Source organism: Phalacrocorax carbo (assembly GCF_963921805.1).
Source record: "Phalacrocorax carbo chromosome W unlocalized genomic scaffold, bPhaCar2.1 SUPER_W_unloc_9, whole genome shotgun sequence".
Lineage (NCBI taxonomy): Eukaryota > Metazoa > Chordata > Aves > Suliformes > Phalacrocoracidae > Phalacrocorax > Phalacrocorax carbo.
The window spans coordinates 67,428-93,958 of record NW_026990260.1 but is presented as its reverse complement, the minus strand read 5'-3'; the positions used below and the strand labels follow the sequence as shown (position 1 = coordinate 93,958).

The 26,531-nt window shown below is 46.4% G+C and overlaps 1 protein-coding gene across 1 annotated transcript; it reads left to right on the top strand.

The window, feature by feature from the left end:
- The first annotated feature begins 1,547 nt into the window (after positions 1–1,547).
- On the top strand, positions 1,548–21,462 carry LOC104046411 (glial cell line-derived neurotrophic factor). Its single transcript, XM_064440048.1, has 3 exons — positions 1,548–2,834; positions 3,831–4,028; positions 20,234–21,462. The coding sequence occupies exons 2-3, from the start codon at positions 3,857–3,859 to the stop codon at positions 20,716–20,718; spliced, it is 657 nt and encodes a 218-aa protein (XP_064296118.1). The 5' UTR covers positions 1,548–2,834; positions 3,831–3,856; the 3' UTR covers positions 20,719–21,462.
- The last annotated feature ends 5,069 nt before the right edge of the window (positions 21,463–26,531 follow it).

Sequence of the window (26,531 nt, the reverse complement as noted above, 5' to 3'; positions counted from 1 at the left end):
AAAAAACCTGCTATGGAACAGCAGCTGGGAGAGAGGAGTGAGAATATGTGAGAGAAACAACTCTGCAGACACCAAGGTCAGTGAAGAAGGAGGGGGAGGAGGTGCTCCAGGTGCTGGAGCAGAGATTCCCCTGCAGCCTGTGGTGAAGACCATGGTGAAGCAGGTTGTCCCCCTGCAGCCCATGGAGGTTAATGGTGCAGCAGATATCCACCTGCAGCCCATGGAGGACCCCACACCAGAGCATTGATCAGCAGGTGGTGAGCGGTTGTATCGTTTGTGCTTCTGCCTTTTTTTCCCTTTTCCTTTTAACTATATATTATCATTATTGTTATTATTAGCATAATTAATACTATCATTATTATTTTATTCTAATTATTAAACTGTTCTTATCTCAACCCACAAGTTTTCTTTTATTTTTTTGCTTTTGCTCTTCCAATTCTCTCCCCCATCCCACAGGGGTGGGGGGAGTGAGTGAGCAGCTGCGTGGCAGTTAGTTGCTGAGTGGGGCTGAACCATGACGTTGGTAATAAATTAAATTAATTTCCCCATGTTGAGTCTGTTTTGCCCATGATAGTAATTCGTGAGTGATCTCCCTGTCCTTATCTTGGCCCACGAGCCTTTTGTTATATTTTCTCTTCCCTGTCCAGTTGAGGAGGGAGGGAGTGATAGGGTGACTTGGTAGGCACTTGGCATCCAGCCAAGGTCAACCCACCCCAGTCTGTTTTGGTGCCCAACGCACAGAAAGCCCCGGGCAGGCAGTGGGAACTGGTCCCACCTGCCTCCAGCGTGCTCTTTCTGGGGGGCCTGGGCTGGCTGGGGCATACACATAGGAACGAGGCAGTGGGGAGGGGAAGGAGTATGCAGCAGACGAGGTGGCCCAGGAGAGACAGAGTCGGGGAAAGGTAGACTCCGGTGCCGCTGGCAGTGCCCCGGCAAGACGAGCCGGCAGAGACGACTCCAGCGCGGCTCCCACTCCCTGAGCTGCCGAACTCAGCAGCAGCCGTAGCCGCCCTTGCTGCAGCAGGCAGTCGCCCCTGTGGGGTGGCCGGGGCCGGGCAGCGGTCACCGGCGGGGCTACCCGGGGACTGCTCGCCTTTCTCGGGAGAGAGGAACGAGCCGGTGTGTACATGTGTTAATGCACAACGATAACCACACACATACACGCACCCGGGGGAGTACTGCAAGAAATCCGCAGCCATGTTACAACTTTAAGGGCGGCTCTGCCGCCGGCCTGGAGCAGCCATTCCCAGAGCGGATCCTCCCCACCCCCCGCGCTGGTGGGGTCTGGTGCTCGGCGCTGTACGGGCGCGGCGGGCTCCGGGAGCAAGCTGGTCTCCTGAGGGTTTCGTTACTCCATCCCAGACCACAGCGGGGCCCCCCATCCAAAAGCAATAAATAAATAAATAAATACAAAGCAGCAGCCCAGAGCGGACGGAGCGCTTTATTGGCCGCCGGACAAGCCCTGCGCACTCCCCAGCCGCCCGCCCGGGCTGCGACGCGTTAATTTCATAGCACCGGCGACATGAAGACCTCATACCTCCGAACAACTGGGTGAGTCATAAATACACGGCGCAGGGCTGAAAGCTGAGACTGTTTACAGCGACTTTGCAGCGGCCTCCAGCGAGCCAAACTGCCGTCCCCCGCGCAGGGCGTGCAGGGGCTGGGCTGTACAGCGCGGGTGCCGGAGGGGGATCCCCGCTGCCGCGCTGGCGGTACCTGCGGCCGGCGAGGAGAGAAGAGGGGGAGGCTTTCCCGCTGCTGTGCGTCCGTCAGTCCGTGGCGGCGGGCGGCCCGCTGCGGCCGGGGCCGGTGGTGGCCGCGGCGGGAGCGCGGAGGAGCGGTTCTGGGGAGGGATGAGCCGCCGCGGGGCCAGCGGGTGCCGCAGGTCTGCGCCGGCGGCCGCGCAGCGCACGGGATGTCGGGCCGGTGACTTCAGCCGGGACATATTTGGAGGCTCCGCGGGGTCCGGTGCAGGGGGCCAGCGTGTGTTTGGGTCTGAAAGCGAATCAGCGGAGGGCGCGTCACTGCCAAAGGGCCCTATAAATCTATCTGCGGCGCCAAGTCGCCCTGGCAAAGTCCCCGCGTCCGGCTCCGCGCTCCCTCTCCCACCACACTACCCTCTTGGATCTAAGCTTTCGCCCCAACGGGACCCCCGATCTGGAGGAGGAAGCATCGCTGCTGCTGCTACCGGCTCTACAAATCCCAGCGCCGGCCTCTGACTCTCCCAGCAGGCTGAGGGGGGTGGTTTGATTATTTAATTTTTTTCCCTCCTCGGCTGGGGTGGTGTTTTTTCGTTTTGGTTTTTTTTTTTTGTTGGTTGGGGGTTTTTTTGTTTTGTTTGTTTGTTTTCCTTCCCGCCGTTGCGTGCATGTCCGAGCGGTGCGCAGCTCCCCGCGGTGCTGGACCAGCTGGCGTTACAGGAGCCCTGATGTCTTCATCTGACTCCCCGCAGTTGTTGATGGAGTGTCTGTCTCAGATTTCCAGACAGGGTCCCAAAAGCAGTACCCAGAGCCAGCTCCCGCTGCCAGGCGGCGCTCCCCGCGCCTCGGGCCGCTCCCACCGCTGTTGAGCGCGGCTCCGGGTTCGCGGCGCCACTCCTGCCGCGGCCACAGCACCTGCGGCGAAGGCGGAGGCCGCCGGGGCTTGTGCTAGCGGCTCCCCTCTGCCTCCATCCAGACTTGCGACCTTGCAACCCCGCCCATCTCCACGCCTCCCCCCCGCGCAAAGAGAGTCCCGGCGGTCGGACCCCGACCTGGCCCACATGCATCGCCTGTCCGGCCGCTCGGCTCCCCGGCGTTAATGTCCATCTCGGGTCCGACGAGACCAGCTCAGAGGTGAGGGCGAGGAGAGGGCCGCGGCGGAGTGGGCGAGCCGGGGCGGGCACCCTCCCCGGGGGCACAGGGCAGCCCCCCGGCCCCGGCGAGGTGCGAGGGCAGCGGCCGGTGGGGAAAGCGTGCACCAGGAAGCCGCATCGAACCGGGCTGGGGGCAGCTGTCATCCCCGGGCAACGACCATCGGGGTGCGTGCAGTGGCTGACTGCAGGCAGGGCGACCGGAAAGCAAGAAGAGAGGGAATGCGAGAAGAGAAGAGAAAAGAGAAGGAAAGGGAAAGGAGAAGGGGAAAAAAGAGGAAAAGGAAGAAAAAGAAAAGGAGAGAAGAAGAAAAATGTGAAGGAGAGAGAAACAAGAAAGAGGGAAACGAGAAAGAAAGGGAAAAGGAGAGGAAAATGCTTCCATTTCCCTTTCCTTTCAAAGAGGAAATGGGAAAGGAAAGGGGAAAGGGAAACAGGAAAAAGGAAATATGGAAATAGAAGGGGAAAGGGAAATGGGAAGAAAAAGGGAAAAGGAAAGAGGAAAGGAAGAGGAAAGGAAAAAGGGAGACAATAGGGAAAGGAAAAGGAAAGAGGAAAGAAAAGGAGAGAAAAATGAGAGGAAAGGAAAGAGAAAAAGGAAGGAGGAAAGGGAAAAGGAAAGGAAAAGCAGAGGAGAGGGAAAGGGAAAGGAGACAAAGCTGTGCAGCCCTGTACCCTTGCCCACATCCCCCAAAGCAGCTCGCTTGGGCATAGAGGGGCTGGAGACCATCCTGCACCACCCTCTTCCACACAGCTCATTGGGGAAAGCCCACCTTCCTCACTCTGGGAGGCAATGGGGATGGGAAGGTGAGCTGGGCACAGGTTGTTTCCCCCTGCTCTCTCCTTGGGCCTGGCCAGGGGGGACCTGCCTGATCTGGGGTGTGAGGCTTCACAGCTTTGTCTCAGAGCTGGCAGGGAAGGAGGCAGAACTGGGGGAGCACGGCAGCTGGGAGTTAACCCTGCCTCTCCTCTCTGCCAGGGGCCTGTGTTGGAAGGAGATCTAAGATGAAGTTATGGGATTTTGTGGCTGTCTGCATGGTGCTGCTCAACACGGTCTCCACCTCGCCCCTGCCCATCAGTAAGATGCCTCCCAAGGGGCCCCCTTCAGTGGTAGAGGGGCCTGAAGATGATCTCTCCCCCATCAGCCTGCTGCGTCCCTATGCTGTGCACAGTGACTGTAAGAAACATTTCCCTTCGTAGCCACCGCTGTCTGTCTTGCTAAGCCTGCTCCCCTTTGCCCAGGCATCAGGGTGAGGAAAGGACCCTCCCCATTCCCACCTCCCCTCCCCCCCAGTTTCTGCCCCCACTTCTCCCCCAGGCAGGGTCAGTGGTTCTGGTCTGGCTCCAGTGGCTCCAAAACAAGTCATCCTCCAAAGCTTGGGGTTGGCAATTGCAGTGGAAATGTCCCCCTTCCCCCCCCATCTCTAGCCCTATCTCCCTGGCAGTCATAAGATCCCTTTGGTTGAAAAACACAGAGAGATGGGAAAGTTAGTTGTATGCAACGGAGCTGGGAGGAGGGTCAGGTACATACACCTACCTCCCAGTGCAGGCACTGAAACTCCTTCCACACCGCTTTAAGCTCCTCTCTGTGCTCAGACCTGCCAATGCAATTATTCACTGTCTGTAGTGGGTGCAAGTCCTGATGGAAATTGGGCTCCATGGTGGGAGGCACTGTACATATCCTGGAGTACTGCTGAGTTTCATTAAGTTGTCCTTGGATTCTGATCCCGAAATTAGTGTATCCACATGGAAATTTACAGAAGAGTAGCAGTGGCAAGGTTAGGAGCTTGATGCAGAGCAATCCACATGAACCGGCTCACAGTAAGACAGCTTACAATCCAAATGACAGATAATAATAATAATGCCTCGCTAATAATAGGTCTCCTACAATAGCAGATACTCACATACTGCTGTGAAAGTCCTGTATTATGCTAACACTGGTGGCTTTTTAAAGTGAGAGTTAATATGACTCAGTAAGAAGTGGCAAAATACTCCCATGTATTGTGGAGATATTAACTTAGCAAAGGCACAGAAGCAGCTCGGAGGTTGCTCCCTTTGCCCTTGTTCAGCTCATTGCAGGATGCAGACAGTATCCAGTAACTGGGATTCCATTTTATCTCCTTATCTGGAGGCACGTCCTTTCCCTGCGCCTGCTGCAGCTCCAGCCACAGGCAGCCCCACTCTGGTTTCTCTGGGAGTAGCTGTGCTAATGCAGTGTGGAGGCGCCGAGCAGGAAATTGTGTGCTGTGACTCCGCTTTGCATCCCCTCTCCAACATCCATCTCCTCTTCCGTTTGTCCCCACACACATGTATCTATGTCGTCCTTCCCCATTTAGTCTTTACCTCCTTTTTTTGCTTGTGCTTTCCCCCTGCTGGAATCTTTCCCAGGCTGCTGCCTCCTCCCATCCCAGCCTGGTCTCCTGCTGCTTGCAGACCAGCAGCCCCTGACATCCTTTCAGCCCCTCCATGCAGGGAGGTCAGCCAAAAGCACTTCCTCCCAAGGCTCCAGCCTGCCAGTGCTGTGGGGCTGTCACACATGGTGATCTTCTCCATGGCGAGCTGTGTGGCAGAAAAGGTACCAGGGCCATCCTACAAGAGGCAGCGATCAGCTTTTCAGGCTGCTTGTGCCAGTCCCCTCTGCATGGGCTTGCTGCAGTGCTGGTAGCAAGAAGAGCGTTATGGGGAAGCAGTGTGGGTGGGAGAGCATTAATGCTCTGTCTTTCCAGGGTGGGAGTATTTGTACAATACTGCTTTTATCTTTAAAATTACTTCTGGGAATGTGGTTCCTGGTGAGCTGATTTCTCTGCAGCAGCTCAAGGGCACAGGTAGCAGTAGCAGTCTTGTCTGTTTCTAGTGTCCAAAACTTCTTGTTTCCTTCTTTTTTTTCTGTGGATTGGGTAAACAAGAAGTGGGAAGAAAGACAACACTGTGTTTTACCTGAGTTATGGTAGTATCAATTGACAGCCTCTTCCAGAAATCTCTGTTTCCAGGGTACAGATGTAGGCTTTGCCAAGCAGAGCTGGGTCGCAGGTTATCGCCCAGGATAGTAATTTCAGAAAGGGCTGATAGTTTGGTCTCAAGCTCTTAACCATGCAGATCACAAATAGATGGGCCTGGCTGCAAGGGGAAAGTAAACAGTGCTGTTGTTCACAACAGAAATCGGGGAAAATCCAGGGAGTTCCTGTGATCTGTACACAGCAGTGGTTTACACAGCACCCGTGCCCAAAAGTCAGAAGCTCTTCTCTCCGCTACATTGCCAAGTCAAATGAGTCAGGGGACACCTGCAGAAAGGCAGCTGTAAGAAAGGAGTGAAATAGTTTGATCAACTCTTATGCCATCTTTAGTTGATTTAAAAGTGTGTGGTGTCTGGAGAGCAGTCTACAAACACAGAGCCCACGATGCTGATCCTATCTGAGCACATTGCTGCCTTCCTGCCACAGCAGCACTTTGTTCGAGTCACCACTGTCAGTGTCTTTGACATATTTGTTTCTCTCTGCTTACCATTTGGTGGCACATACCCTTCAGCACATGAAAGATGTAGAATGACATACACAAGAGGAGTCACATCTACACCATGTAGACTTCCCTCTCCTCTTCGAGGTTTCTCTTACAAGCAGAGGGCAGTGTGCCATGAGCATGCAGGCATGTTTGCAGCTCCCTGGCTCATCTGCTGGTGGACCTGCTGTGTATTAATATCTCTGTGGATACTGTTGGTCAGCTGCTTTGCTGAGTGCCTTTGCAGGAGGCAGCTCACAAAGTGGTGGGAGCACCATCATCACCCACATTGGCTCATCTGCATAGGGCAGTGTGTGGGTGCTGAGCAAGACCGGGTGCTGTGTGTGTTCAAAGAGGGGTGCACTGCTCTCCCCTAAAGTGAACCCCACACAGGCTGGGTGGGGAGTAGCAGTTGCTCTCCAAGGTGTGCATTGCTCTTACTCCAGGGAGGTCAGGTCTCCCATATACCACTGGCAGCAGGGGTTAGTAGGGTTGTAAGATCATGTCCCACTCCTAGGGACAGGCCAAACACCTTGCTGGAGCACAGATCTGTCTTCCCAGGCCCTCAACACCTTTTTGTGTTCTCATTTGATGGGACTGCTTTCTCTGCAAAGTGCTCTGAGGTCACCTGATGCTACCCCATCTCTCTCAGATTGGCTCTAAACCCTCCTTTGTTCCAGCCTACAGGCAAGGTCCTAACCTCCCAGGTTTATCAGGTGTAATGTGCTGAACTTTGCTGTTCGGGGCAGTAATTAGAGATGGCAGAGGGTGTTGGCAATTGCAGTCTTCTGCATTTTTTACTTGACTGGATGCTGGAGTGAGAGTAGCCTCCATAAATGTAGTGCATTTGAGATTAATCTAATGTTCATAGGCATTTTAGGCATCAGTGTTCATGGGATAACTTATTTCACATGAAGAAGAGTAGCTGTAGCATTCATAAAGTTAGAAAACCCTTTCTGTCATGCTACAGTCTACTGGGGGAAGGACACAATTAGCTTAAATAGCAACTGTGAACAGAACAAATATAAACCAAATTACTATAAGCTAAAAACTAAGTCAACAGCTTCAGAAGCATGACAGTGCAGAGGGAGCCAAACACTTGGTTTGACTTATATGCAGTTGCCAGTGAATACATTTTGTAACTGCTTGCCATTGTATGGCCATAATCAACATGTATGTGAGGACTGGAGTATCCTAAGATCCAGGATATGATATATAGTCTCTTGATCAAGTGGGCATCTTTAGTAAGAACTAGCGGTACGCTTGTAGAATTAAATGAGAAATCTCACCATAGGCTTTTCCCTCTTAATAGAAGGAAAAGATGTTTCTTTGCATTATAACAACTGAGTTACTCCATGGCCACTGGATGGTCATTTGTTGTTGGAGCTCCTTTGGTATGTTATACCATAACACACTGGTTTATGTGTGCATTATACCTCTGTTAAACATTCATCATGTCCCTGCTAAGGGGTATTTAATGTTAAGTTACTTCATTTAGCTGCAACATTATCAACTATTATGGAAGGTGTCTAGAATAAACATTGATATTGTAGGGCTCTTTAAGGCAAAAATGGTATTACATTATACTTCCAAATGAATGCATTTCCTTCCCTACAGTATTTATTAGGCACATTCAGTGTTATGAACCAGAACTCTCATGTTTCTGTCCAGACTTTCCTGCTCAACACACTTATGATGTGGCATATGCGCTTCAGTCTAAGACGTCCAGAAGCTACAGAGGTAACCTGCCCATGCACAGTAAATCCAATGCATTGGAGAGGTACCTGCCACATCGAGCAGGCGCCACACTGCATCATTTGATCTGTGTGTATCCAGTACAGCTGGTGCATCTAGCCAGTGTCAGACTGAGTGTGCATATGTCCCTGGGCCAGCATATATATAAAAGTTTGTTTGTATGGGCACACCCAGGTTATCTAGGCTTTTAGAAAACTTAAGCATTCAAAGTCGCCTTTTTTTCATGGACAAAATTCTAAAAAAAGAAAGAACAGGACACATCTGGGTAAATCCAGATGCATTTAGCCCTAGAAGCTGATTTCTCTGCAGTCTCAGGTATGACTACTGTATATACTCCTGTGAAGGGTGTTCTGAGACTTAAGGAGGAAAGGACTGAAATGCAAGAGAATATGGTTTTATTTTCATTTTAACACTTATCATTTGTTTAAAGTTTTATGTCTTTGCTCCTTTTCAATTTAGGGACCTCGAAAATTTCCCGGTGTAAGTGTGTATCCTTTCAGATAGATGTTTTGCAGGTGTGGGTTGCTAGATAACATACCTGAACATACTTTTCTTGGACACCTTTCATAGGCCTCTTCAATATATTTTAGAAAACCCCATGTTCAGGGTCTGCAGATGACAAGCTGCGAAACCTTTCTTGGAAGGCTGAAGAATTCAGCTGTGTAGTGACTATTGATGGGGGAGGCTTTATTTGTCCACTAGAATAGGATCCTCAGATTGATAGGTTGTAATGTCTTTGTAAATTATACTGTTCCTGATTAGGAAGTTTAAAATATTTAAAGTTACAGAGGTTGAGAGAAGCCATTGGGGTCATCGAGTCCTATCCCCCATAAATGCAGATGATCAGGGATGGATATCTAGTGCAAATATACAGTCCTCATCCCCCATGCACACTACCAAGCAACTGCAACTTAAAACTTGTAGTACATAGGCAAAACCCCATGTAACTACACTTGTTGAGGAGTCTCATACTTCTGAGGTAATAAGTTAATGACAAATAATAAATGAGGAATACTAAATATTGCAGCATAACCATGTTCAGGATCATCGGACATCTAAATAGGCCACTGCCACATTAGTGCTGGTAGAATGGTTGACACTGCACAATTGCTATTTTTGACAAAACCAGCTGTAGTTTCTGATCAAGTAATATTTGGTAAGGGGAATTAAAGGATTCAATCAATTCAATGATTCTTGGAAATCCAGCCCTAAGAAGAAAGAAGAGAAGAAAGAAAACAGAATAAAAAAAGATTTATTTGAGAAAGGTACTGATGTGCGGAAAGCGGACTCCACAATCTGTAAGATTGTAAAGTAGGTATGTTTATTCAGCGCTGGGCAGCATGGGGGGTAGTCCCACCAAAGTTGTGTGCGCCCGTGTGATAGTTTGTCTTGGATTTATACAGTAAAGCATTACATATACATAAGATTTTCCAATAAGCCTATACATATGCATGACCTTTCCCCGCTTCGTATTAAAATTAGCCAAAAAAAGTTATTTCCATAAATCTTTCCCAACTGAGCTTGCGCAGTGCCTCCTCGTGGTGGTCATTGGGGGTTGTAAAGATGAAGGCTGCTGGCTCCTCTTCGTCACCGCTAGTAACCTTTTGGTTTTGCGCAGACTCAGTTATCCCTTGACACTTGTCCAAACTGCAAAGTCAGTTTTAGCTGGTTCTTGAGACAATTTTCTATCCTTATCAGGAATTTGTCCTTCGCAGATGGATTCCAGGCCTCCTTGCTAATTATTTTACACAGTGGCTAGATAAGCGTTCCGCAACAATTAACTTTCAGCTGGATAAGCATTCAGCAATAGAACAGTTAACTTTTGGTTTTGCATCTTAAAAGCCCCTTCCCCCTTTCAGTACAAGCAAAGCATTAAGACACAAAATATACATTAGAGTATGTCTGGTTTTAAGATCAAGGACAGAAAATGAATTATGTAAGACATTTCAAATATCAGCATTCTTTTTAAGGAATAAAGCCACATTGTATGACACTAGCAGATATTTAGGCTTTTGCCTTAGTCTGTATGTATTGGTATAGCACTTAAACTGTTTTTAGAGACAAGCTGGTCATATCCACTTCAACAAGCTTCATACAAATATCTGGACTACCTCTGCTCCCATCCCAAGCGTGTAAGATTTCTTTGGCAAAGCCAGCAATTACTCAGGAAATTTGTGTCAGGGAGGTGTGGATCCAATGTATTGGCTGGGAAGGGGGCAGAGCTCTTTGGAGCCTGGCTGCCTCTGAGCAGCTGCTGATGCCATCTGACAGGTCATGGTCCACACATCCCAGCGTGAGACCTCCTGCAGCAAAGCACGTAGCACCTGTCCTAGGGCGAGGGACTGATTATTATAATAAGAACATTTTCTCAACTGCAATATTAAAACTTTTCATATTGTTCCTATTGTAAACAGGTTGAAAAGCAGGTAGTGAAAGGCGGCAGTAAAAGAATGCATATTATTTATAGGTCAGATCAAAATCTGATAGCAGCAGAGATTGTCACAGTACGGGCATCAGCCATGGTTTTGCCTGGATGGCTCTGCTTTACTGCCCCAGGGAAGAGACTGGGATAGGGTCCCTTCCTGCTGCTTTGCTGCCTGTGTTTGTTTCTTGGGGACACTCCTAAAACCCAACGGGAGATACAGTGTAAGAGCACAGGCAGCCTGGGAACAGTTGCTTGATTGGAGTAGGGTTGAGCTGTTGTTGCAGTGACACTTCTGCTGTTATTTTTGTTACTCTCTTCCCGTTCAGTGAACTGGCACTAAAGTGGGGCTGGGTGACCAATGTGGGGGTTTATTGATGTCGTGCGAGGGCTGGGCTGGATCACTTCTGCACCAGGAATGCTAAAGACAATTTCTTTTTATTACCAACAGTATTTCTTCCATTAAAAGTCTCGGTGTCGCAGCCTGTTAGCTGGCTGCATGCCTTCTTGCTAATAGAGGACACAGGTTCTGGGTCTCAGTCATACATACTCCTTTGAGGCTCTTGCAGGGATGGGACAGAACTAAATATTAAGAATAAACCCAGGTTTTACTGGGAAGCTGGAGATTTATTCAGCATGATATGGATTTGGAGGTGTACAAGGCCTTAGTTGAGGACACATGGTGGGCAACAAGGCAGGTATGTGCTTCACCCAGGTTTGGCTCCTGCTCAGTCAGTAGCTTCAAGCAGGGAACTGCCACTTTTTCTTTTTCCCCCTTTTACAGTGTTTATGCTGTAACTTCTTCAGATGCAGAGACTGCCTCATGGGTGCTCGAGTACCCACACAGCTCTGTACAATAAGGCCCTAGTGCAGACAGGCTCCTGGCAGCTACTGCAGGAGCTGTCACAAAACCTCAAGAGCAACTGCTGAAAAGCTGTCTGGTCCTCAGTGCTACAGAGCTGGTTTTTCAAAGCTCTGAATCAGAAGCAAGACCACATCCTCTTGCTGCTTGACTGCCAGATGAGACACCCCTTTGCCCAGGGGCCAGAGGAGGGATCCAGCCCCAAGTGCCAGCCTGAAGTCAGACAGGATCTTGTGAACGAGTCCTGCCTGGACCAGACAAAAACCAAGAAACTCTTGTGGACAGGTCAGCTTGCAAGGCAGCTGGTGTGAGTGGCCCCGGCATCATCCTCCAGGTTACTTAGCACTTTACCTTGACGAGAGACAAGTGATACCAGTGAGAGGCTCCATTTCTAAGGGCTCTCTGAGTTGGAGGGGAGGATGCAGTATTTCCTGGGAGCTGGCAAGGCAGGGAGTGAGGTAGTAAACCAGAACTGTATTAAACATTTAAAGATGAGCTGACCCTGGTGTGTTTGATGCAGTATTTACTAATGGACACAACTGACTGGTTTCCATTTCACTCTTAGTCTCACAGATTTTCATGCAAGGCATGAAAGCAAAGTCATGCCTCAGAGAGGTGATATTTTAATTGTTTAAATCCCAAAAATTTTTCAGTATAACTAGTTTTAACACCTGCCTTTGCTTTGATGCCTGCATGATAGTCTTTGTTTTTCATGAAAAGTATTTCTTTTTTAATAAAATAAATGTTTTATCCCCACCACAGTTCACAACTTTTTACTTTACAAAGCAGACTGATCATCACGCTGGTAATTTTACCTTCACTAAGGTCACACGTCCACAAACAGATTACTCCAAGGGTCTCCTAAAGCACACCTTTGTGGTGTGAGATGGGGAGATTCTGTTTTTGCATAGGGATTGTCCACTATAATAAGTACCTGAAAACATTACTGCAAAGCAAACTAAATACAAAAATAATTAATGAATAAATTGTATACCACAGTCATCTGCATAAGCAGCAAAAAATTAGGATGATTCATTGCAATCACAGTTAGAGGCACATTAATTGTATATTTCCCACTAGCAAATGATCTAAGAAGAAACATCTTTGTGTGTATAACTTTAGAGGAAGCTTATAAAACAACCAGGAAAGGAGATTAAAATATTTTAGTTAAGAAGGTCCCAGATTAAAGTACCAGAACTGTTTTGAAAAAGGGCCCTTTGATCCTAACACAGATCTGGACCTGAATTTTCTAAAAAATGCTTATCATTATAATGAGCTGGATTAACCTCCTTGAACTTTGAAATCATACTTTAAGCAAGAATCTGAATGCTGCTGTTTGAACTTCTCCAACTGAAAGACAGCTGTGCTTAAGTGAAATATCCCGGTAATTTTATTAAATGTTTAGCCTGAACTTTTGATGTAATAGCTATGCAATCCCATAAATGCATGCATAAAAGCTACAATGTAAAATAAAAATTTAATTTTGTAATTTTTAGTATACCTTATGTGATTTTTATTATATCACTTTAACTCAGGATATGCAAAGTGCCAAATGATGCTGCAGTGATGTAATTACATTTTCCCAGGATCAGTACAGAAAACTATTCCTTAAAGTACAGTTTCCAGTAACTTAAAATGTCAAGTTTTATGAGATTTAAAAAAAAAAGAAAACCCACTTATATAAATTATTATTTTGCAATCAATAGAATTTAAGCTTTTATTGTAAACCATAATAGAAAGCATGGTCAGAAGAGCCTTTTAAATCCATAACCAGGCACCAAAATGAGTAACTGGATTTTTTTCTCAAAAGCTGGAGATCCATCTTTTCCCACTGAAATCAATTTGTGGTCAGGTACAAACTGATGGTTTCTTGCTCTACCATGCTGGGTTACTGCCACTGCGGGGGAATATTTGGCTTTAAAATAAATCTGCTGCTAGTGAAATCAGAGGAATAGTTTTACAAAATGTAATTGTGGTCACATTTGAACAGACAGAAATAAATTGCCCATTTTTCCTTAATGGAAACTGTTTTCTTGAGAATGTGATGAGTTTGGTTTGGATATTTGTTTAGACTTATTTTATGTAGAAGTCTGTCTGAACACTGTATATTTTATTTTTCTAAAAAGCACAGGCATCAGATCCCGGTCCTGCTGGCACGCAGTGTCTCTAATTGGAAATGCAAAGGCAGGCTCTGGGTGGTTTGCAGCGGGGAAGATGCCCAGAGGAAGGCACGTTTCCCTGTGTGCCCAAAGCAGAGCTCTGGGATGGCTTTCTGCAGAGGTTGGTGGGGAGCACCATGGGTGTTTGGCTGCAGGAGCCTGCGCCTGTACACGCTGCCAGCTCTTGCAGTGCCCAGGGGACAGGGACTGCTCAGGGATGGGCAGGTCAAAGCCTCAGGTTCCAGAGAGCAGCAGTGAGGCGAGAATTTCAGTTTGTGTTCAAGAGGGGTGTTACTAACCTGAAAGATTGGGTCAAAACTATGATCTGAGTGTGCCCTAAAGGTTCAGAAAGCAAGCAAGCACCAAGCAGGCAATGCAAATGTTCTTGTTTTTTTAAAATGTCTTTTAAATGAGTCTCATTTCTTTATTTTTGTTTGAATCCTGGAGTTTTGGATGTTTGGTGTTGACCAACTCTGTGCCCAGCCTGGTCACTCTTCTGGATTCCTATATTCACCAGTCCTGTGATGTTTTGTTCTTTCCTTCTTTACTTTTTTATTCATTTTCTGATCCTGTGAGAAACTCCTGGCAGATCAAGAGCCCTCGTTCAGCTGGACGTGGAAGACTAATGGGGTCTGTGAGCCTTTTTGCCATGCTGTGAACAAGATACACAGAGGCCCTGTGTCCCCTGACGGAGGATTTTACATTTCCAGGATGTATGGTCCTTTCCCTCAGGGAATGCCTGCTTTGAGGTGCATCACATTCATATATGTGTGAGCCAACCTTCACTAACCTATATTGAGCATGTGCTGTTGTGGGCTATCCTGTTCTGTCCTATCCTATCCTAGGTGGCTTCAGATTTTTAAATTCTAATTCCTTCACATGCTGGAGCCAGGGACTACTGCTCAGAGAAGATCTTTACCGCCTTTATTGCCATAGTATCTGAACATTTTCTGCTGGCACTTTGTACGTGTGTATGTGTAAATACAACACACATACACACACAACCAAACTGTACATTTTATAAGAAGGGATAATAATATGTGCTTTTCCCAGGGATGTGAAATCCCCATGGAAAGCTCTGTCTGCTGTACAGTCAAGTCAGTGTAGTCCATGCAGTATTAGAGAAGCAAAGCTGCCAGGCTGTTGACCTTCATTCTGAGACTATAAATGGTTTTTAAACAGAGTTTGAGACAGAGGGGTAACTAAGTAAAACAGATCATGGCTCAATCAAGTGGCTTTATTCAGGTTATAAACCAGCACTTGATGCCAAGGCAGCCCCTATGAGTGCGGTGGTGTTCCCTAGCCATGCAGCTTGGCTCAGCACTCTCTTCACCCTCAGCAGCACTTACTGTAGCACAGAGACAAAACAAGTGCTCTGCAGGCAGTGGCTGTGGTGTGGGAAGGTCTCTCGGCATCCCTGGAGCACATCTACCAAGTGCCTGTCAGGCTGGGGTGGTCCTGCTGTCAGCCTTCTCCACCTTCCCTGCTGTCCATTAGCCTTTTATGGTCTTTGGTCCTTGGTCAGTGGTTATTGCTTATTTATGTATGATGTCTGGTGGTAGCTTCCTTAGCATTTACCTCTAGTGCCTTGTTTCAACCCATCACGCCTTGTGTTAATGCTGGCATTTCTATTTGGTTGCCCAGGGTTTTACTTCAAGAGTTTTTTATGGCATTTTGTTTCAGGCGCTCAGGCTTTGCGCTCATACTTATTGAACAGCTGAATATCCCTACTGAGTCATGACTGGCACCTTGGCATAGGCCACTAAGTCAACTCTTACTTCGCTCCTGGCTGTCAAGGTTTCCTTCGAACACCTGTGAGCCACTCAGTGAATGTTTGTAGTCACACCGATGACTACGCTTTGTTAAACAGCAGAAAATTAGCACCAAGCCACATCCGATCAGTATGAGCCCCATTGCTTGGGTCCATGATTCAGTGGTTGCTGGGTCCAGCTGCGCTTGATGCAGTGCCAAGAGCGCAGGCCCACACCACTGAGTGTGTGTTGAAACTCATCTTTTTGGGATTGTGTTTAGGCTGGTTGATTGCAGGGGATTGGAGGTGTTCCTCGAACGGTGCTAAATTTTGGAAGCAAACTTGGGGCTCATTGGCAGTCTAGTTGGAATGTGCCAAAAAAATGCATCATTGCATTGATCATGACTAGTTTGGGGCTCCACAGGTAGAGGGTGTTGTTGCTTACAACTTGCAAGGACTCACTGGGTAGCCCAGTAATGCAGCTGCCATTGTGGTTAACACTGTGTACACATATAGTCCCGTAACAGCATGTGTGGTTATAGGTGGGCAGACACTGACCAGGGTCGATAGGTCCAGCATATATCCTTGAGGGGGGGGCTCTGTGCTCACCCACTGGTTCCCTAATATCAGCAATGTGCCTTGTGTCTCCTCAAGTGATGTAATCTCCAAATACTGGGGGTCACTGCAGGAATCCTCTGGACAGATTTGGATATGTGTTTGGGATATTTTCCAGTCCCCTGGGCTGAAGGGGAAGTCCACCCTGGAGACAGAAAATTGGCATTCATCTAACTCATAGTGCTGGCATCCCTCGCAGCGAATCTCCCAAGCGGCCTGATGTTGCAATAGGGGATGAGCTGAGTAAGGATCCTTGGCTCTGTTAGACGTATCAGCCATGCATGCTTCATCCCAGGTTACAGCTTGGAGCACTTCTTGCATGTTTTGTGTTAGAGCCCCAGTGAGATTAGCGGGATCAGCCATGCTTCCAATTACCCCATCTTCTGGTTGCAGCAAGTCCATGTGTGTAGGTAGGGCTCTTCTAGTTGGATACCCCATTGGCTTAATTATTTGATATACCTTTTCCCCTACTGCTTCCACCTTCTGCATGTTGACACCCCATGCCTGCATTAGCAGTGTTGCATAGGGCTCATCTATGGTGTGTTTCCTCCACCTTAAGTATCATAGGCCACTTGCAGCACAGAAGGCTCTCAGCAACATTAGCTCCCTTGGTGCAGTTGGGGCAGTTATCACGCATGGACCAGGACAGATGCCAGCATGGGCTCTGAGCAGGGACACAGTCCACAACATGGGCCTTTCCCCCCCTTTATCTGCCCTCCAGGCATACTTGGATTGGCTTGGGAAGGACAATGCTTGGATCCTATAACTGTCTGATTAATATTTAACCAAAGTAGACTCCTGCATATAGCACTGTTGCAGGAGTAGGTGATGTTTTTGCACCTGAATTGCAAGCAGTTTGTTGTGGTTTAACCCCAGCTGGCAACTAAATACCACACAGCTGCTCGCTCACTCCCCCACTGGTGGGATGGGGGAGAGAGAAGGGTAAAAGTGAGAAAACTTGTGAGTTGAGATTAGAACGGTTTAATAATTAAAATAAAACAATAGCAACAACAACAGCAACAATAATGCAGTGAAAAGGAAAACAAAGAGAGAGGTGAAACCTGGGGGGGGAAATAAACAACCAAAACAAACAACAAGTGATGCAGCCACCCGCCAACCTGATGCCGCCAGTCCCTGAGCCACAACCACTCCACCCCACGCCAACTCCCCCAATTAATATACTGATCATGACATCATATGGAATGGAATATCCCATTGGCCAGTTTGGGTCAGCTGTCTTGGCTGTGGCCCCGCCCCTCCTGGCTTCTTGTGCGTGTGGCAGAGCATGGGAAGCTGGAAAGGTCCCTGACTACTATAGGCACTACTTAGTGACACTGAGCCGCTACTTAACAGCAACTAAAACATCAGTGTGCCATCGGCACTATACCAGATACAGTGAAGAAAATTAACTCTATTCCAGCCAAAACCAGCACACAGTTTAAAAACAATGTGCCTAGTTGGTTTGTTGTCTCTTCAGGTAATCCACAGTTTTGCTTCTCCCTCACTGGACTTATTTCCCTCACTGCAAAAGTGACATACCAGATCTGGGATAAATATGAGGCTGAAAGTTGCAGGCAGGAGTCTCCATGTATAGGTTGGCTTTCTCTGTAACAAGCTCTCAGTTCCTTCCTGATGGTTGACCCTTGCATGTGTTTCATTAAACCCTAGTATACTTCCCTGATGGTTGTATTTCACTCTCCACAGCCAACGTGTCATTGTGTCATACTGTTGCTACAAGGGTTGGGCCAGAAATCTGTGACAGAGGTGTGGGCTGGGGTAGTCACAGTAGTATGAGGGGTTAATTTGATGGTGAGAGTGGGGAATGGCACAGCTAGAGACATCTCCTCAGGGCCACATCCTTCCCCTATTGAGTTATAAGCTAAGAAACCTAGCTTATGTGTAAGAAACCTGGAAACCACCTGGTCCCACAGCAACAAGAACAAGTGCCTCCTGCCAAACTCCTCTCCATCTGTATCTGTGCCAGGACCAAGGTTGTACTTCAGCGATGGGGGCTGTGCCAGCTCGACGTGGATCGTCTTGCTTGATTGAGTCTAGCAAGGTATCTACCCCTTCTTGCTTTTAAGGAACATAGCCCACCCATTGCCTTGACCTGGACCTTGCTCAGTAGGGCAGTATTCGTATGGTGTAGGCAGACCAGCCCATCCTGCTACAGAGCCAGGTGGTGCATCCAATGAACACATCTATCCAAGCTAACCCCTTCCAGTAGGTATGGTTCATAGTGGGTATTTTGGTATGACAGAGGAGTGCAAGAAGGATGCACTTACCATTGGTTTCACAGGCTTATGGGGCTTGGCGCAAGGTCCTGCTTTGTTCAGGTCCTGTATAGCTGTATAGGTAGCAGCCATCCCTCCTTCATGTCTTTTCATAGTCACTGGTCTGGGAGATTGTTGCCATTACCATTGGATACCTGTAAAACACAGTGGAATTCACTTTTCCCAGTCCCAAACTCTACAGTTTATAGGAACCTGCTTCCCATGTGTCACCCTCATTATGTGAAGGTACAAGGTTGCCTGCAGACCCTTTTACCAGTCTGCACTATTTAGCTGGAGCTGTCCATGAAAAACCATATATTTCTGATCCATCCCTATTTTATCATGGAAGGGGGCTTCTAGGATGTGGCTGCTTTGGAGTGGGGTCCATATTCCTCCTTAAGTGCAGATGCACTGTATTTCAGCAGGTTTTTGCACTAACAGAATTAACATGCTGCTGCCCCCATCTCCTGCATATTTGGTGCTTCTGTCAAGGATATAAAGGTGCACCTTTGCTAGGCAATGGGAGGCAGCCTTGTGTCGTCTTCTCTCCTGTTAAGAGAGTCCGTGCCACCACATGTGGGCTGGGTACATTTGCTGCCTGGTCTCCCATCAGGGCTCCTGTCTGTTATAATGCTTATTAGGGAAATGTGGCGCTGAGCCTTTGCCTAAGGAGCTGTTCCTATCTTAGCACTTGACCAAGTGAGAGCCTTCGTGGCTCAGTGGAGGTACCCAGCCAGGTGCACTGTGTCAAGTATCACCTTTCCCAATGTTTGCAGTTCCTGGGACATTCTTAGGGGCCCTTCTGGAGTTGGAGCCCCCTTACATGCAGGGCCAGGTGCATGACACTGGTCTGTTATGTGGGTGGGCACTTAGGAGTTAAGTACAGAAAGAAGCATCCTCTTAGGTCTTCATGCAAAGGAAGTGAATCCTTAAAGACTCGATTTTTGGCACAACGACTGAGAAAAAAATCTCAATACTGCAACGTTGTTTAAGTGTTTAAGAGACAATCAATAATATAACATAAGGGCACCCACACATGGGCTCATGACAGCCTGAACCTCCATTAAATCACTGTATTCGCTAAAGCAGATCACATATTGAGGGATTTAGTCCATGGGAAGTTTAAAGAGCTCAAAATGTGATTTTATTCCAAATCATGATGAAAAGCTGAAATCTCAGAATGTTTCAGAAGAACACGTTCAATTTCACTCTCCTTGAAGTGGTTCATTCTGCTAGTATCAAAACATTTAATTGACTTCAACATTTAATTTACTTGATTAATTTATCTCTGGTAGAGTAGATATAAAATGAAAAATGAAATAGATAATTTCATAAAAAGAAAATGCATTAATAACATTTCCCTGGAAAATTAACATAATACTTCTATTCTGACCTATTTATACTCAGTCTAATCAGTGTCTTGTGATATGAAATAATTCCATGAGAAATTTTTCAAAAGCTCTGATAATAATTATCCCCTAAAAGCATTTTAAAAAGCAGGAATTCAGCCAGGAGTAACAGCTCAGCCTGGCACCCCAGGAAATTCCTCCTTCTGTCCTGCCCAAAAACCTTATCAATAGGTAGCTTTGGCAATACTAACCACTGCTGGTGTGAAGACAACAATTAACAATTATAATCACAAAATTGCTTTAAAGAAACCTCATCCTTTTGCCGCTTTGCTGGGAAGAGCCTGTATAACCTCTCTACAGTAGCTTCATACACCCATTAACTGATATTTATATCATGACATGCTTTTCTTTCCCTTGATTTTGACAGGGCTTATTCAATATTGAAAGATGTGCCAGAGTGCTGCCAAGCATCAGCAGACACCTACAGAGATACATACATATCTCATTTCTTTTTACCCAAATGAGTTTCCATGATGATCTAAATCATTCCAAATTCTCCCTGATTTCTGAGGGTCCTGGGTGCACTCTGAAGTAATGGCTGGGGCAGCTTGCATGTGTCTAACATTTTTGAGCCACGAATGGATAAACTTCCATTAACGACAACTGACGTGTGACAAAGTCTTTTCTCTATTTTCCAAACAGCTAATATGCCAGAGGATTATCCAGATCAGTTTGATGAGGTAGTGGACTTTATTCAAGCCACCATTAAAAGACTGAGGAGGTCGCCGGATAAACAGACTCCGATTTTTTCTAGGCGGGAGAGGAACCAGCAAAATGCGCCCACAAACATAGAGAATTCCAGCAAAAAGGGAAGGAAGAATCAAAAGGGCAAAAATCGAGGATGTGTCTTAACAGAAATACATTTAAATGTGACTGACTTGGATTTGGGATATGAAACCAAAGAAGAGCTAATTTTCCGGTATTGCAGTGGATCTTGTGATGCAGCCGAGACCACGTATGACAAAATTTTAAAAAATTTAGCCAGAAAGAAAAAGCTAGTCACTGACAAAGTAAGGCAAGCTTGTTGCAGACCCACAGCCTTTGATGATGACCTGTCCTTTTTGGATGATAACCTCATTTACCACATACTGAAAAAACATTCTGCAAAAAGATGTGGATGTGTCTGACTGCTGTGCACTGGAGGCGGCTCCAGTTTTGCATTCCTGCTATGATGCAAAGAGAGGGACCAAGGTTCCTGGGGAAGCATCTGCTCAGAGTGGAGAAAAGAGGACCAAGAACACAGAACAAGGGGTTGTGGGAACCTGGGGGGTGCATGAGGTGGCGTAGGAGGATGGAGGCTTTTGAAGTCCTATGGGAAAGTAAATAAAAGCTCAGGTGGAGATGCTGACAGCTGGGTGGTGCACACACTCCCTTTCCCATTTGACACAACCCACTGTCAGTGAGACTCGGATCCATGAGGAATGGGCTTAAAAGCACAACCCTGCTGTACCACGCTGTGTTATAATTAACCCATCCATGCCAGGAAGCTTAGCTGAGAAGTAGCTTAGGAGTACCTTACTCATCCCCTGCGCCCTCAGCTTTACTGAAAGATACATTGCAATATTGCTCATTGGTCTACACAAAACATATTTCTTTTGGTTTACAAAGGGCTAACGTCACTTGCATAACTACATTTCTGTTTGGTCATTGTGAGTGAGCAGAGACTATTTGATGCAATGCATCCATTCAGAGACATAAATATACAGAATATATTTATTGAGCTTAAGTTATTGTTATTTATTACAGTCCAGTAATGAGTCTCCTTATTTATTGTTTCTTTTCAAAGGTGCCAAACTAGAAGGTGCTTGGAAGATACAGAGAGACAATTAAGTTGGGAACAACGGACCATGCTTTTGATTGAAAGTGTTAACTTGAATGCAAAAAATCACTTACTTTACCTTTTTTCTTTTAAAATCCTGATTATGTTCACAAAATGTAGCGCTGAAGTTTGCAGCCCTTCCTCCTGTTCACTAATACTTTTGAAAATTTCTGCAGTCATACATGTGCAGGAGCAGCAATGGCTCTGCACAAGTGAGGGTTGCAGGACTTGTCTCAACGTTAGCAGTTTGTTATAAAAACTAATTTTAGTCATATATTAAATATAGACACATTTTTTCTCACACTTTTTGCCAACTGACCTCATTAACTATTGACAAATGGAAAATAATTACATCTAACCTTATAATTTCTTATATTTATTTAAGCTTTTCTTTCTGTATTTCCATATAGAAGAGGTTAAATTCCTCTTACTAGTTAGCCCTGGATTTAATATAGCCTGCAGGTAAACAATTGTGTTAAATAACCAAAATGTTTTGTATAATTTGCTGAAACATTACAGGATCATACCCACACAGCAGAACAGTCTGAGTTTCCTTAGGATGAGGGAGGTCGTACAGCAAAGGCATTCATACCTGACCACTAACGCAAGCTCTCGTTCTGGAGACTTTTTTCCTGAAGGAGCAGCAGTGTAGGTCATTAAACATACCTGACAACCAGTGAAGCATCGACTCCCACAAAAACAACAGGAAGAAAAAAAATCCCTGCTGAAAAACAAAAAATGATGGTCGGTCCAACCTTAGATAAAAGAGATGAGATAGCATGCATGCAATGGCCCTCCATACTCATTTTGCCCTGGGCCCCTCAGGGCATCACAGAAGGGTCTAGTAGTCAGAAAAAGTCCAGAACAGGCATAGGAAGACATACCAGGTGTATGAAATGTAATTCAGCCCCAACCTCCACTGCTTTCTTGGGCTGACAGAGGGCAGCCTCAGAGCCCACCCACAGGGTCCATGCTCACACTGCCACTGGGACACCTTACCCTCCACATTGGGCAGGGGTGGTACAGCTGACACTACCACCAGCATTGGCATGATTTGGGCAGTAAAGGCCTGCTAAGCTGAGGGTCAACTGTGCTGCTGGGCAGTTAGCTGGATGCTGCACTCAGAGGTGCACTTTTGCTGGCCCTGATATGGCCCCGGTTGCTGAAAACATGCCCCAAAGCATTTTCTGTGCAGCTTGAAGAGACTGCAACCAAAGCAAATGACTATGTTCAAAATACAAAAGGGTAAAGTTTGTGATTTTTTTTTTAGACCTTACTGAAAACAGGAGTGTGCTTCTCTGCGGTTTTTTACTTCACCTGCAATTTATGTCTGTCATTTGTGTTAATCAAAGTTCTCTACAGACTTTATTTTTGTACAATATTAATTTTATAACTTTTTATAAAATAAAACTAATTTCTATTGTTACCTGGTTGTTGCTTGTGCTTCTTCCCCTTTGTACCGCTTCCAAGTTACAGTATTGCCCAGTTCCAAATCCGCATGGGGCAATGCTCAAGAAACAGCAAGTCCTTTACACAGTGGAGCTTTCCTCTCATCTCACCCTAGTCTTTAATGTGAATCAGAGATGTCTGTAGCTTCTCAGCAGAACATAACATTAATGGGTGATGTGACTACAATAAGTGACTCCAAAATACGTGGTAAGCAATGGCACAACAAGCAACCCAGTAGCAGGCTTGAAACCCAGTGTTACCCAAGCTGTCTCTTGCCCATGCAGGGCTGTGGTGGCCTTGGCTAGGCACAGCCGCAATTCCTGCACTCAGAGGAGATTGGCATTTTGCTTTTCTAACCTCGGTGTTAGACTAGTGTTTAGTCTAGTTGGCCTAAATTCCATCCACTTTGGCAGTCCTTTTCCCTTCATTTTTAAATAGGAAAATACAGCTTGAGGAATTTTCTTTTCTGCCACCATCATGGAAAAGATGAGGGCAGGTTTTGTGGCTGTGGCCAGCAACATTTTCTCAACTGTTTTGTGTTAAAAGTGCTGCAGTTCCCATCACAGAGTTACAGGTTTTGACACCAGGCTCTGTACTCCTCAAAACTGCTATGGAGAGGAAGAGGGAGCATCTGAGCATTGAGTCAGTGAGCAGGAGATCACTCTTTCTCTTAACGTACATCATATGGATGCGTTGTGCCGAGCGAGGCCATGCATGCAGCTCTAGCCCAGCCACTGGAATGCAAAGCTCACAAGCACTGCTTTTGAAGCATATGGTATTGAAAGCATTCCTTCTTACATGCCACCACCTCTGCTCCTTGCAGCAAAAGCCCATCCACCATGCACAAAGGCTGCTGATTGCAGTCTGGTTGAATATGGCACATATTAAGTGTTTGGTATGAAAATGACCCGCAGCTTCATGTCCAGCAGAGATCGTGCACTTTTCCAAGAGCTGGAGGGAGTGCCTACATCAAACACAACTGTGATGTGCTCTGAAGATGATTCTCTCATCTTATAGCCCAAACCTCCCATTTTCTCTTATCCAGATGGGGAAGCACAAGGCCAATGCTGAAGTCCTGCTTGGCCTTATCAAAAGCTTCAAGTGGGCTGTGTAATAGCTGGCAGGAGCAGGTTTTCTTGCATGGAGCTGTTTCACCCTCCCCCATAATATTGGAGAGAGCAGATAGGGTTTTGCCATTGCAACCCCAGGCTTGCCACTGCTGGGCTGGCATCTTCAGCCTCATTTTCTGGTTGAAGTAAGGACTGCAGTATTTCCCTGGCATTCTGCACACATTAAAGCAGCTTGAACTCTTCAGCTGGCAGGTTGTGTAAAAGATTTCAAAAAGGGCTTAGGCTTTCATTTGTCACTAGGTAGTGCCAGCACTGGGAGAGATGTTATGTCACTGCTTGTGTAGCAGGGACAGTGCTACCCTGGGTCCCTTCTGGAAGGAGAAGACTGGTCCCAAGTTAAATTATTTACAGGGGAGAAGATGGACCAAAACTCCATAACTGTTTACACTTATTTGATCCTAAAATCAGAAGGGTGTTAAGTTTTATTATTTGACATCTTGATAAGGTTTGGGTTTTTTTAAATTTTGCTTTGGGTTTTGGTTTGTTCTTTTGCCTCAGCATTGTACTGTCAGACAAGAAGGGCTGATGAGAGACTTGGGACATATTATGAACACATCTAAGGAAAATGTGGGTATTTTGCAGGAGGGCATATTTAGTGATGCAATCTGGAAATTTGGCCAACCCTCAGAGAGTCCCTCCAGCAGAAGGGATTGTGGCCATGTACATCCCACAGGCAGGGAAGTGAGAGAAAAATTGTAATAATACCAGGTCCTTCTGCAAGCTCTCCATGCACTCCATCCCACGGCTGTCTGTTGGTGCTGGTCTCAGTGCAGAGAGGATGAAGTAGGCAAAACTGTGTTTAATTTTGGGTTGTTTCACCTCTGCCCACAAAAGGGGAGAAAGGCCAAAGGCAGCCAGTGCCTCAGTCTGGAACAGTGCAGGAGGAAACCAGCAGCAGCCTCGCTCCTTGCAATCTGGATGGCCAGCCAATAATACAGAGGAAAATATCAGGATGAAGAAAACAATTGGAGCTGACACATTGTATAAATAGGTCTTCAAATGCCATGCATGGCTGGAACAAAGATATTTTGTTCCAAAGAAAGAGACAGCTTGAAATGGCTCAGTGATACACATTGAGAAGTTTGCTTAGTTGGAACAGAGCTCATCTAATAAAAAAGTTAATTGTGTTGCAATGGAAAAGAAAAAAGGTTAAGTAGAGGCCAGACCTGCACTCCTCACCCTATCAAAATTTCCCACTGGCTTGAAGTGAAGATTTTCTATAGCAAACATCACAGGACTGAACATTGCAACAAATTATACAGTAGGTATATTCACAGATCAATAAAAACAGCTAAAAAACCTATATATTCTAGCAGTATTAATCCCAGTGGCTTTCAGAAGAGCCGCAGCAGCAGCCAGCAAAAGAAACACAGTGCTCAGCTCAGCTTGATGCCGGGGAGTTTCCTTGTGCAGACACTGAGTGCCGGTATTTGAGGTCAGCACTGAGACATCTTCACTCACTGTTGGCTTTTTCACTTAAAAACTGACATTTTGTTCACTTCTTCCCAAAAGGGTCACTCACAAGCGTGGAAACCTTTCCACTTTGCAGCTGAAGAACTGGCAACAAAAACAATGAACTTCAGAAGGCTGTGAAGAGCTGCTGTAATTACCCACAGGGCTGAACTTTTGTGGGCAACTTCTCTAGCTTTTTTGACAGCAATCCCAGCCCTGGGCTGCAGGTGCACATTTCCTCCTGCTGCTCCCAAGCCTTTGGTTTACTGTCTGCCAGCACATTGGATGAGGACCGCTCCCTTCTCTGTCACCACAGGGAAAATACAAACATCAGTCTCTGGCCCAAAGCTGCACCCCTTATCCCCGAGTGGTCCTAGGGGGTCTAAAGCCACCAACGTCTGCACCAGAGCTGCTCCACTGACTGCTATGGAATTACTCCAGTTTCACAGGAATGTAAATAAGTGCATTGGAGCTGTTGATTTTGTTGTACGATCCTCCTAGTCTTTTTGCTGCTGTTCCTCACAAGTTTCTCTTACTAATGTGTACTCAACTTGTTTCATGTGTCCTGGAATTTCCAGAGCTTCAAGAGCTTTCACTGTGTTCTTACCATGTTGCTAATTCCCCCTTCTTTTCTCCCTCTCTGTTGCTGCTTTTCCATGGTTTTCTCTTCCTTGTCTGCCTCATAACTCCCACATTAATCTCTGGCATCACAGATGCTATAAACATGTCCAAATATTCCCTTATTTCAGGTTAAAATCATTCCCCTCTGAGATACAAACAGGGGTCAACAGGCACTCCTTGTTATCATTTGGTGTTATTTTTAGTAGCAGATTTAATCTGGAGATGAAACATTTCCTTAAAAAAAAACCCACATCTTAGAGATCAACTTTGGATAACTCTGACTTTCAAAAGATACAGAGACTCCTTTCCTGCAGGAATAGACAGGTCCTTTGTGGGTGAGAATGGCTGCACAGCCAGGGCAAGGGTGAAAATCTCCCAGTACCCCATCTCTGGCAGTGGCCCTCAAGTGGGAAAGGAAATAATAGAATAAGAAAGCAAATTCAGAGTGATATTTTCCCTGGAAACCCCA